Here is a 13259-nt window from a genome sequence, read left to right on the forward strand (position 1 = left end):
AGCGAGAATCTGAAAATCCGCCATCTCAGATCTGTCAAGGTGCTGTATAAGTCAATGGGAGAGGCACCTACCTCAATTTAAAGTTTTCTTGTGGTTTGTGGGCAAAAACTTGAGTGATTCGGGCTTCCCATCGATTTCGAGTTTTTCCACGATCCAATTAATTTGGGTTATTTTATTAAGAATCATTTGAGCATGGGAGTTTGGTCGTGGTTTTTTAAAATAGAATTTCTGTATAAGATAATTTCGGTTTTTAGTAAATAAACCCCAAAATGTTTGATTTATGGTTATAAAGCTTATAATAAATGTTTGCTTATATTAAATCTTTGTAATTGTTCCCCTTAAATTCTTACTTGAACAAAATACAGGTCTCGGGTTTCTTATTTGGAATTTTTGGGTCATGGGTTTTTTCAGGATAAACTGACTTTTTTTTGTAATTTTGATCAAAATACCTCAAATCTACATTAAAACATAAAACATTCAGAAATCAAAAAAAAAAATAGGATTGTTTGCCACCAATTAATATTTATGCTATAGTTTAGTTACAGTACAGTACAAGGTACTGTGTCATTAATACAGAGAAAAAGGAAATGATTAAAGAGTACATTTTAAGCAAATAATTCTATGGGAGATGGCATTCCCATATATCGGAGCTTTCTGAATAATGTATTTACCTTAACTGGGTAAAGACATCAACATCAACTACTGAGCATTGTGCAGATCAACTTTCATACATTGTGTGTAATGTGTAATCCCGACAAATGTGTACCACGGATGCTGAAAAAATTTAAGATATACATTTTTTTTTCTGGGAAAAAATGATCCCTTCTTACAGTTCAGGTTGCTATTGCTTATATTTTATATGGGAATACAGATGAACAAGAATCAGAATTTGATGAGCAGCCATTCTTTATTAAGTATACAAATGAAATACCTTCCAGCAATAATAGTCTGAAGCATATTCCTTCAGGGATCCCATAAATGCTGAGTTATTATTTTATTACCCAGGGAATTCAGAAATGAACATATGAAATATAAACAAGAAACAGTCTGCTGAAGGTTGCATCAGTTTTGCCAAAGCATGTAGGAACATTAACCTCATGTTATCTTTTATAGCTTGCTCTTATATTTTAGTGTATGTTAATCTGAGCCTTAGCTATAGGCCAGTATAAGTAGTTTGTATCCCGTAGGCACCTTAAACACCTAGGTATTTTATTGCCATAAAACTGCCAAGTAGAATGTGGTTTATAAAATGTTTGATGCCAATAACATTGGTGGCTTTGTACAAGTCAGCAGATTTTGAATGGCCCTTTCTTCGCTCTATTAACTTGGGGAATATTACTTGACCATAAATGCAATACATGAGAACTTTAATATCAGTAAGATATACAGTATAATTGTATTTATAACTTTTGTGCAAAAAGGCTTCTCCTAGGCAGCATAAATCTTTGACGCCCAGCATTGAAGGTTATTGCATTGGGTGCTAGTGGTTTTTAAAAACAGTGCAAATTGTTTTGCAAAGCTGTTACATGAAGTAGAGTTTACCCGACTCTTAACTGTTTTGTTTTATGATACATTGCTCAGCTTAAGGTGAGACTATTATCTAACTCATGTATCAATCACTGAGTAAATTAAATAATTTTTAATTAAATACATTTTTTTTTTAAAAAATTATTGCTCCATGTAGGAATCTATCTGCTCAAATCTGTTCTCAGTGCAGATAAACATTTAGTCAATTAAGGGTTGTTGGTCTCGGTGATGCTGTTTGTACATGGATAGAAAACTGGCTAATTTATTATGTACAGTGAGTTGTTGCTAGTTTATATTCTCTAACTGGACTGGGGATCTTAGTGGTTTACTTGCAAGGTTCTGTATTGATTCCAAATGTTTCATGCAACCTGTTGCTAGGCTTGAGACCAGAGCCTTGAGCTCTGAGGTTCCCGAACAATACCTTTATAATGCAACAGGTTACACGTTTGTCTTTTGCTGCCTATATCCAAACGCTGCTAGCTGAGCTCAGCTTCACTTTATTATCTTACTATAATTCATTGTCAGAGACCTCCCTATACCTTGTCTCAAGTCCTGCTCCCTTCCCTTACTGTGACAAAGTTTGATCGTTCCTGGGCGTGCTCTCCTGGTCTGTCTGTTATTGCTGATATGATTTTTTTCCAGCTAACTTTGTGTTCTTCTGTGGATTGAAAGTGCATCTGAGTTTACAAATAATAAAAATGTATGTAGGTTACAGTGTCACCCCTTTGGGGGGGGGGGTGACTCGCCAAACTGGAAATGTGGATGGCTAAGTGACAGATACGATTAAATGCTGATAAATTGTTATGCACTTAGCATTTTAAAATAGCCTGGCTACTTTTACCATCAATGGGACAATGTTAGGTATATCCTGTATAGAAAAGGGCATAGGGGCTTGTCAGTAATAAACTTAAGCTGGATCATGTAATGGCAGTTCAACAACAAAAAATGCCAACAAGGTATTGTACTGTATTTAAAAAAAAATGCTAAAATTAACTCTAGTACAAAGTTGATTGGCCCAATTGCATCTCTGAAGCAAATCGTCTTCAAATCATCAACTAGACAGTAGCCAGGATTTCCTTTATAGAAAGCCACATTCATTACATCCATCTTATCTACTGTGTAATGCTGAAAACATTTCTTGGTAGATCAGAGTTCTGGCTGCATTGTCCTACTTGCACTTCCAATCCTGAACTGAGAATTCAGTTTGACAGCTTTGACTACAGCTGGCAACATTGTGGCGGTTCCTTAGTGATGTGTGTCTCACTGGCAAAAATGAACTGTAAATCAGTTAGAATCTAGTTTTATAGACAGGGACACTATTTCTTTCCAACCCAGGTCTTTACCTGTGTCGTGTTTTTAAACAGAATTAAAGAAAACTGTTGCCAACTAGGAACACTTCACTTTGCCAGCATCACAGTCACATGAACACATGAACTGCATACCAGGACTAATGGATAAATAAATAAATGGGTAAATAAATACCTACTTGTCTGAGCTCTACCTAATATATACAGGGTCCTTCCTTTTCTATACAATGCCCCAGCTATTTGAAACAGGTTCACTTTAATTAATCACACATTTAATCACATTTGCACTGTTGTTTCTTTCCCATCTCTTCTTCTGAATCTTGTGCAGAGCCCCTAGTGATGCAGGGGAACATTGGAGCTGCTGTCACCTTTGAGGAAGCAGTAGATCCTGGGTTCCCAAAGAAACCTGTGCCAACTGAAGCTGAAGACTTGTTCCTAAAAATGTCATTTTAATGGCAAGCACTGGAAATTATGACATCCAAGCACATATGTAGCTGGGTGTTTTAACACATTGGCAACATGCAGCCACAATTACAATGGAATTGTGGGGGGAAACACTGCATCTTGGAAAATGTAAATGACCTCCTTGGACAACTGAAGTGCCAAAAATAGGGTAACAATATTTGTCTGTAATAGAATTATTGCAACAGTGGAGTAAGTATAAAGGAAGCAGAGAGAGGTGCCCGGACCGAGGGGTCTTCTTCCTCTATAGATGAAAAACACCCCCTCCACCCCCAGCAGGGAAGGGGGTCAGGCAGCTGGGAAATTCTGGTGGGGAGTGGGTGGGCTGGAGGGCAATTGGAGATCACAGTGTGCTGGGCCCTTCCTAAGATTTTTTTGCAGGGGGCCCCAGCGCACTCTAGTTATGCCACTACATTGCAAAGCAGTGAATTTCACAAATGATCTGTGAAAATACAAGAATAATTTTCATACTTTTATGCAGCAACAGAAATGGTTGACATAGTGAGAGGAGATTATTGACATGCCATTGCAAATGACAGGACAGATGGTAGTCTGAGCTGATCAGAGAGTCTTAAAATTTGCTTTAAAAAGTACATTGTTTTGCTCCAAAATACTTATAGATTTTATTTTTATTCACATACCATTTCAAGCAAGACCACTTGGTTTTTTTTCCCCATTATATTTACAAAGCATAAAAATGTAGTGTATTCCTCTGCAGTACTGATAAATCAACTGGTCTTACTCAGTAAAGGCAGAAGGAAGTGACTGATCACTGATAACCGTTTCCTTGATAGGCACTGCAGTGTGAGATATCCTCATAGTATGTGTGTGGTCAGGGAGCTGAACTGACCCTCGCCAGAATATAAAGTGAGTCATTATGTCTGAAAATAGGAAAGAAATTGTTTGAATAATAGCAGCGTAACCGTTTCCTTTCAGTGTCTGACTTTTGCATATGGAATGTGATTCTGAATACTTCTGCTTTCAAAGCCAAAGTTTCTTTGAATAATTTTAGTATCTTCTCTGTCCCTTCCCTTTTCTCTCTGTTCCACAGATTTACACTGACTGGGCAAATCACTACCTAACAAAGTCTGGTCACAAGAGACTGATAAAGGATTTGCAACAAGACATCGCTGATGGTGTATTGCTGGCTGAAATTATCCAAATCATTGGTAAGGCAGCTGCAGTCTGATAATTAGGGGCGGGTCTCAGTGAGAGAGTTGGGGAAGCAGGAGGGCTTTTCCAAATAAATCTGAAGTTCAATGCCCTTCAGTATGTCTGTGTTCTTACTAAATCCAGATGTTATTGAGGCTCAGATTGTTTTGTGAGCCCATTTGAAACTCTTCTAGAATTTAAGTGCATGGGGAAGAACTGTCCAACCGTTATTTTACAGTGGCTTAAAGTTGAGCCCGACATGTGTTGCAATGTCAGTGGTGAAGATTTGATCAAGGCACATGCCTCCCATGTTTGCATTTCATTAGCTGGAGGGGCTCCGGCTTTCTGGGATGCCTTGAAACATTATCCTTAGCCATTCACAGACAATTGCAGAGGATTTTTATGTCAGCAGTTATTTGGCAGGCACTGGAGAATTAACAGGAGACTTTGTTCACACTTCCCCTCTCTTAGAGCTGTACAGGGCTGGGAAAACAGGCATTAATATAGGATTTTCAAACTGTTGTAGGTAGCAAATACCAGTGTATACTTTACTCTAATCTACAACTTCCTCAGATATTTACCTTTCATTTTTCTAACATTTTTTAAGCAAATGAAAAAGTTGAAGATATCAATGGCTGTCCAAAGAGCCAATCACAGATGGTAAGAACCTCTTATTGTTTACAATTGTGTGTTTGTTATAACTCTTATCTGATATTATCTTGCATCATACTAGTCATTTATATTTCCAGGGATCTAGCACAGCTGTAGTTGCTTGCTGCTAAAGTCATTCACTGGAAGATAGACATAGATTTATATTTACAGTATAGCTCCCTTGCAATATAAATCAATGATTTTATATATATATATATATATATATATATATATATATATATATATATATATATATATATATATATATATATCTCTCTAATATATAGACCAATGCAAAGCAGGCACTCTCGAAAAAGGTGTTTGTTTGCATGGGTGCACTATATATATATATATATATATATATATATATATATATATATATATATATATATATATATATATATATATATATATATATATATATATACTGCATTATACAGTACTACACTCTATCTGAAGTAGTAGGTCCAAAATGTTAAATATTATGTACTACTGAATGTATAATATCTGCTATGGAACAAAACACCTAATATTACTGAATAATACACTTACTGTATGAAAGCCTAATAATGTGTCCTTGCCCCCAACTATTTAAATGAGTGTTGACATCATATATACAAAACAGAGGAAGTGTGAGCGCTGTAACTTCTACTATTTTGCATTAGTACCCAGGCAGTTATGTGAGGTTTATGGAATGATTTCTGTCTGTTTGGTTTTATATATGTAATGCATACTGAGCCTGAAGTTATGGTTTTGTGTATTATTGAAACCCTTATGCTTTCTCGGCATTAACAACTAATATTATACCTGTAATTAAATGACTACAGCTGTAAAATGTTGGCAGAAAAACAGCCAATTCACTCTTATCTTCTGCATGCTGTAACTGCACTGGCAGGCATGGCGTAAGCCTGTTTGCAGATGCAAACAGTTAATTTTGGTGCAGAAATGCAAAAAAAATGAATTTTTTGGGTAAACTCTGTGCTAGTATGTGCAGTTAGTGCATTTACAGCCTGGAGCAGAAGGGACTGTTTCTCCATCTGCATTTATACTCAGGCAGAGAAACAGCTTTGTGTGACATTTCATATGGTGTTACTTGTTTAGACTTGGGGAATCTGTATTTATCCCTTTTTCCTTATTCTTTTTTTTCCACATGGAAGGAGTGATTTCTTGTCTCTCTACAGAAGTTCTTTTCATATCTCTGTTTTATATTAAATGCTCTCTGTGGGATACATCATAGCTGAAATGTTTTGGAGAACATTATGAGCACTGCATAGCTTTGAAGTATTTGATATGAGATCGAACACCCTATTTAGGATTATAAAGATCTTATTTCCCCTCTGTCCTCTATTGGTATGACAATCTAATCTCTTGTATACTGTAACAGCAACTATTTACAGACCAACTGGAATGGGATTCTGGGCATCTTTATGAACAAGTGGCTCTTTAAATGCTTAGCAACTGCTTTTCCCCTTTATAAAGAGGAGCACAGAATGTTATTTGTTTGCATATTTTTCAATAAGTCTCAATTTAAGCAGCAGTATCAATTCCTCTTAACTCTGTGCAACCTTTACTTTTTCCTAATGATGAGTGGCTTGAAAATGTAATAGTGATCATTAATCCAAAGGGCCCTAAATATTTTTTTAGTGGGTGCCCTGTATGATCAGCAATAAAAGCGTATTGTGCCATCAGTGTTGGAAAAAGAGATTGGAGTTGTTAAATGGTTTCAAATACCTGACACAAGTTTCCTATGTTTGTTAAATAGATTTGCAGGTTACATGGGCTGGGAATGAGGTTTCACACTGTGACTGACACATTTGTTTCCATCAGGACCTTCCCAGAGTATAAATAAATACATCTCTGCTTCCTTTCAGCTACAGAAGCTTATATTAAGGGGCAATCAGCAAATCTAAAAAGTCAGTGCTGGCACCAAGAGCAGTTTGAAAAATAGAGAAATAATATTTTATACATAGCAACCAGCTATCCCCAGTGGGGTTTCCATAACAAGGAAACAGTGGCAGCATAGAGATACTATTTATGTCGCCTTGCAGTCATATTGCAGAACCAGAATGGAGAAACATTAATTGAAAGGTAAAGCAGTTGTCACCCCAAATCTAAATATTAGGCACAACAAAACAAATGTAATTCTAAGCAACTATTTGGCAATAAAAAAAAAATTGTAATTCTAGGCAATTATCTAGTATATATTAGTGACACATGTCATGTCAGGGATTTCAGTGGAACAGTGTTAAAATAGTCAGCTCTTCTCCATCCAAGACTCCATGTTCTGTGATTGAGAACCATGAAGAAGGAGAATCACACAAATGTGCAACAGATTGTAGTCTACGATAAAGGAGAGATGCAGTGGCCTAACTACTGGGGAAGCAGACTCTGTATATGCAGGGGGCCATGGGGTACATACTGATTCCCTGGCAGTATGTGCACTGGGAAGATCTTTGGCATGTGCGGTGGAGGAGCACTAAAAGTTTCTGCAGACTTCTATGGGGGATCATGGTTCACCTGCAATTATGTGCCAAGGGGGCCCAAAAGAATTCTTCACAAAGGGGCAGAGCCGCTGAAGTTACACCACTGGAGAGAGATTTCTGCTGCTAAACTGTTTCAATTGTGTATGTTGTCAGATCCAGCAATGCAGGAATAGCTACATACAGATACTACTTTATCAATAGCAATTGCATTAACATATATCTTTAAAAATCATTACTACAAATACAGGTATAGGATACGTTATCTGGAAACCTGTTATCCATAAAGCTCTGCATTATGGGATGGCCTTCTTTCATAGATTTCATTTTAATCAAATAATTCAAATTTCAAAAAACAAACAAACATGTTTTTCTCTGTAATAATAAATCAGTACCTTGTACTTGATCCCCACTAAGATATAATTAATCCTTATTGGAGCCAAAACAATCCTATTGTGTTTAATGTTTAAGGGCTATTCCACACGGGGAGATAGCGACGCGTTTGCGGTCGCGGCGACAAAGCGCCGCGACAGTCGCCGCGACCGGCGCAGGCGACAGTTTTGTATGGGCGCCTATGTAAAAACGCCTGTGCTAACCACACGAGGCGATGCGCTTTTCAACAGTCGCCTGAAAATGCCTCGCCAGGCTTTTTCAGGCGACTGTTGAAAAGCGCATCGCCTCGTGTGGTTAGCACAGGCGTTTTTACATAGGCGCCCATACAAAACTGTCGCCTGCGCCGGTCGCGGCGCTTTGTCGCCGCGACCGCAAACGCGTCGCTATCTCCCCGTGTGGACTAGCCCTAAATGATTTTTAGTAGACTAATGGTATAGAGATCCATATTTTATTTTATTTCACAATATTGTTTGTTCAACCACTTTAAAGTAGAAAGGGACCAGGTAAAGTGAAGTAGATGTAACACTGCCAAAAGCAGTTACTGATGTTACAATTATTATGATACTATTAGAATAGCAGGATGATTATTGTAGTTTCAGTGAAATGGAAGCTGGGGAACCCAAGGTTATCTATGCCTGACAATGATACCATATCTGAAAGAAAAATAATTAAAGAGGGGGGGGTAGGGACACTTATTCTGCCTTTTTTTACTAGTGGATATATTCATGGGAGCCTCTACCAGTATAAACAGTTAGTCTAAAAGACAGTAAACTCTCTGTAGATAGGGAGTAAGTGCAGTCTGCAGTCAGCACCTGTTAGGGAGGACTGTAAATTCTTTGGAATTAAATGCCATAAAGCCTTCTCATGGGTTTGTTTTCATCTTATAGACTTTGGGGAAAAAGTGTTTCATGTTAGACATGCTGTCAATCTTTGAAATGTCAGTAAGGAGTCTGTATTCTCTAACCAAGCTGACCAAAACACATCCCTTCAATTCATGCTCACATGGCTTGTCATTTAATAATATATGCAGCAGCTGACTAATAAAAAATATCTAAATATAAATGTGTGTGCATAAATTATCTGTCTGTTTTCAAGGGTAGCACTGCTTTCTCATCCCTCCCTACCCTGCAGATATATTGAGATCAACACAAAACAAATAACTTATTTTGTACTCACTGGGGCAGACTTATCAAAATATGAGATTAGAGTTTATCATGTTTAAATGTGCCCATTTTCTGTTCATTCCTATGGGTTTTTAAAAATGTTTTTATCCATGGGTGAAAGCACCAGCAATCCACTTCTAAAATGAACAGAAAATGGGCAAATTTTTCCATGATAAACTCTAATCTCATATTTTGATAAGTCTGCCCCAGTGAGTACAAAATTAGTTATTTGTTTTGTATTGATCTCAATATATCTGCAAAGTAGGGAGGAATTACAGCAAAAATCCAATGTACATATGCGCACACTACTTCAGTGTGGCTACTTCTGAGGCTTCAGTAAAGGTTCTGCACACATGCGTGACATCACTTCTTGTGACATCTCTTCCTATTACATCACATACCCAGCTGCATGTGTTGACAATCCCCCAGTCATTGCTATTATATAGTTCTGCTCTGCTTTAAAGAGAAAATATACCTTTTATATATCCTTTTTCACATGAACTCATTCAGTTGGGCCTCTGTAGAAAAGGTGCATAAATACTACCAGTTATATATAAATACGTTTTTGTATTACACTGATATACCAGATTCCACAGATTGAAAGAAACAATGATAACTCCAGAAGCTGTTTCACAAGACCCTTATGTGAGAGTGTAATGCAACATCTCGTCCCTTATCTTGTTCCATTGTAAAATGCTGGGACTTGAAGTTTCTTTGCTTTCCATAGTAGTTGATGAACAGATTCTCTGGAAAGCAAAAGGGACTTTAGGTCCCAGAATCCACCTCTTCACAATGGAACAAGATAAGGGTGGGGTTGGACTACAGTGAGACTCTGGAGGGGGGGGGGAATGTCAAACAAACAGTAAAAGTAAGCACACAGGCTTTTATGGTTTCCTTTCCATCTGTGGAACCAGATATGTCAGTGTAAAAATATAATACATATATATCTGGCAGTTTCAATAGTGTTTATGCTCCCTTTCTACAAAAGCCCATCTGATTTCAGTCAAAAAAGACTGAATAAATAAGGAAACTGATTGAATAAATAAGGAAAACATTAAAATCAATTGAACATGTACTTTGTAATACTATATTTGCCAAACATATGCCTGCTTTATTGTTAAGTAGTTCCAAAACAGTTTGTAATGGGCATAAAACCAGCAGCTGCAAAAATGTATATGGAGCCGCACACGCTCTATTAATGCAGTTGGAGAGCTTACACCGTTTATTACTTCACCAACAATGTCAACGTTTTGGCGGGGAGTGTACACCCTCCCTTCATCAGGAGTTAAGGTGGGAAAGCCATGCAAGCACAGTGTGAACACACAAACTTCTTGCACATGGTATCCTTGCTGGGATTGAGAGAGGAGCTCTGCAGCAGTGGTTTTCATATATCTTCCCTACATGTGTTAACAGTGGCATATTTACCAATAAGAAAACTAACGTACTCATCTGTGCATCTTGTCATTCACATGAAAGAAAAGCACCTGACAGGTGACGGGCAGCACATGTACCATGTACTTGATCGAAACTAAAATATCATTATTCCTTATTGGAGGTAACACCAACCTATTTGGTTTATTTAATGTTTAAATCATTTTCTAGTAGACTTAAGGTATGATGATCCAAATTACAGAAATAACCCAGGTCCCAAGCATTCTGGATAAAAGGTCCCATAGCTGTAATGATGAGAATCTACTACTTTTTCAATAAAAAGCTTGAATGTTTCAGAACCACTGTCTCCACCCTCTTCCGTGCGGCGCTGCAGCCGCTGCAGTGGGCGCGTGACTGCCGGGGGGCCCTGCGGGGGTGCGGGCCCTGGCCCAATTGCACCCCCTGCTCCCACGGTAGTTAAGCCACTGGATAACTGATATATATGCACAGTCTGTGTTTATAGCTGACAAAGTGGTTTTAAATGAAATTTCGTACTGGTACTGACATGCAAGATTTGGACAATGAAGGAAAACGACATGATGAATTTATCTTGATAGACTAGACTGCCAGGCATTAGGGTGAGGCATTTAAGCCTTACTAACCTTCACTATATGATAATGACTGTTAAAGGGGTTGTTCGTCTTCAAGTTAACTTTTAGCTTTAACTTTAAGAGTGTTATTCTGAGATAATTTGCCTTTGGTTTTCATTATTTGTTGTTTTTGATTTATTTAGCTTTTTATTCAGCAGCTCTCCAGTTTGAGATTTCAACAATCTGGTTGCTCGGTTCCAAATTACCATAGCAACCATGCACTGATTTGAATAAGAGACTGGAATGTGAATAGGAGAGGCCTGAATATAAAGATGAGTAATCAAAAGTAGCAATAACAATCATTTTGTAGCCTTACATAGCATTTTTTTTAGATGGGGTCAGTGACCCCAGTTGCTAGAGAGAATCAGAAGAAGTCACATCATAAAACACTATAAAAAAATAAATAAAAATGGCCAACTGAAAAGTTGCTTAGAAGTAGCCATTCTATAACATATAAATGGGCAGATTTATCAAGAGTCGAAGTGAATTCGAGAGAATTTTTGATGTAAGAAAATTCGAAATTCAAAGTCATTTTTTGGATACTTTGACCATCGAATACGATACTACGACTTCGACTTTGATTCGAAGTAAAATCGTTCGAATATTCGACCATTCGCTAATCGAAGTACTGTCTCTTTAAAAAAACTTTGACTTCAATACTTCGCCAAATTAAACCTGTGCCATGTTAGCCTATGGGGACCTTCTAGAGCAGTTTTCTAAGTTTTTTTAAAGTCGAAAAAAAATCGTTAGATCACTGAAATCGTTCGATCAAACGATTTTACTTTGACCAAAATGGCCAAATTCAATGAAAAAAAAGTTGACTTCGATATTTGAAGTCGAAGTAACTCAGTTCGATGGTCGAATTTCGAAGTATTTTCAACTTCGCAATTCGACCCTTGATAAATCTGCCCCTAAAAGTTAACGTAAAGATGAACCACCCATTTAAAGCTCTCTCTTTTCATTATATCACATCACTGAGGAAGCAGATTACTGTAAATTTAGCCCATCAGAAAGAATTTAGAGAGCTAGACATTTTAAATAAAAACACTATTCTGAATTGTTTTCCAAGAAATATTCATGTGTTTTTCTTTCCGATGCACAAACAGGTGGCCAGATCAAAGGCACCAATAAAGGGATGTGAGAAGGCAGGATCCATTTATAGTTAACCTGACATGTACTGTGTGAATTTATTATTAAAACTACAGTTTTTCACAGAAAATCATATTTGTTTCACTGTATTGTGATTGTTGGCAAAAGTATGCTTCATCCAGACTTCTCATATCTGTGTGACTCTAGTACACAATAAAGACACGTGGTTACATATCACAGTCTAATGTCTCCCAAGGGAAAGAATCTGATATTGGATCCTTGCTAATAAATGTAGTTATTGCTCTCTACCAGGTCCCTTGCTTCCTCTTACATTATCTAAAACAAATCTATAAAACATGGTTTCTGTTAATGATTGCTATGGGTTAAAGGCCAGTATGGATGATATATATATATAGATACCATAAAGAACCACAAGAAAGTTCTGGAGACAATAAAGAGTTAACAGGAACATCAGTTGTTCATCTGCCCTATTTTCCCATCTGGATGTTTGCATATGCAATGGCATAAATAACTTGTGTCTGCTCTTTAATGTAAACATAAAAACAAACATTTTAAATAGAGATGAGAACCAACTGCTTTGTCTTTTGCCTTTTTTGTCTTTTATTATTAATAGTTTATGTGAGGTCTTTGATTAATTCTAACATTAAACGTATATTTTGGCTAGAAACTTATGCTGGTCAGTTGTTCTTTGCCCAATAATACAAATAGCAGCTGAATGTAAAGGTGAAAAAAGACCCTGATAGTTAAGGAGCTATGGACCCCATCACATATAGCCTGATAGTTAAGGACCTTCATCCCCATCACATATACTGTATTTGCTTGTGCTCATGCATGGTATTTAAAAAGTTAACTTGTTTTGCTGGGATATTTAGTACTGCTTTTATTTTCTTTCTCCGCTAAAGCAATTACTACATGGGGTGAAACATGCTCTATGGCCCCTGCAAAAAAAGCGTTTTATGGGGTGGGAATAGAGACTATTAAAGTATTGTTTCT

The 13259-nt window shown here is 37.2% G+C and overlaps 1 protein-coding gene across 10 annotated transcripts in view; it reads left to right on the top strand.

The window, feature by feature from the left end:
• The window catches only part of nav3.L (neuron navigator 3 L homeolog), a 383175-nt gene that overhangs the window by 249432 nt on the left and 120484 nt on the right, over window positions 1–13259 (top strand). For 9 of the 10 annotated variants that reach the window (XM_041586363.1, XM_018252482.2, XM_018252484.2 and 6 more), the window contains 2 exons: window positions 4348–4465; window positions 5056–5108. In XM_041586363.1, coding sequence (XP_041442297.1) covers window positions 4348–4465; window positions 5056–5108 — 171 coding nt within the window. Of the gene's footprint in view, window positions 1–4347; window positions 4466–4517; window positions 4971–5055; window positions 5109–13259 lie in introns of those variants that run through there. The other variant, XM_018252493.2, reaches the window with a different exon arrangement.

This window comes from Xenopus laevis, chromosome 3L, assembly GCF_017654675.1.
Source record: "Xenopus laevis strain J_2021 chromosome 3L, Xenopus_laevis_v10.1, whole genome shotgun sequence".
NCBI classification, from domain to species: Eukaryota; Metazoa; Chordata; class Amphibia; order Anura; family Pipidae; genus Xenopus; species Xenopus laevis.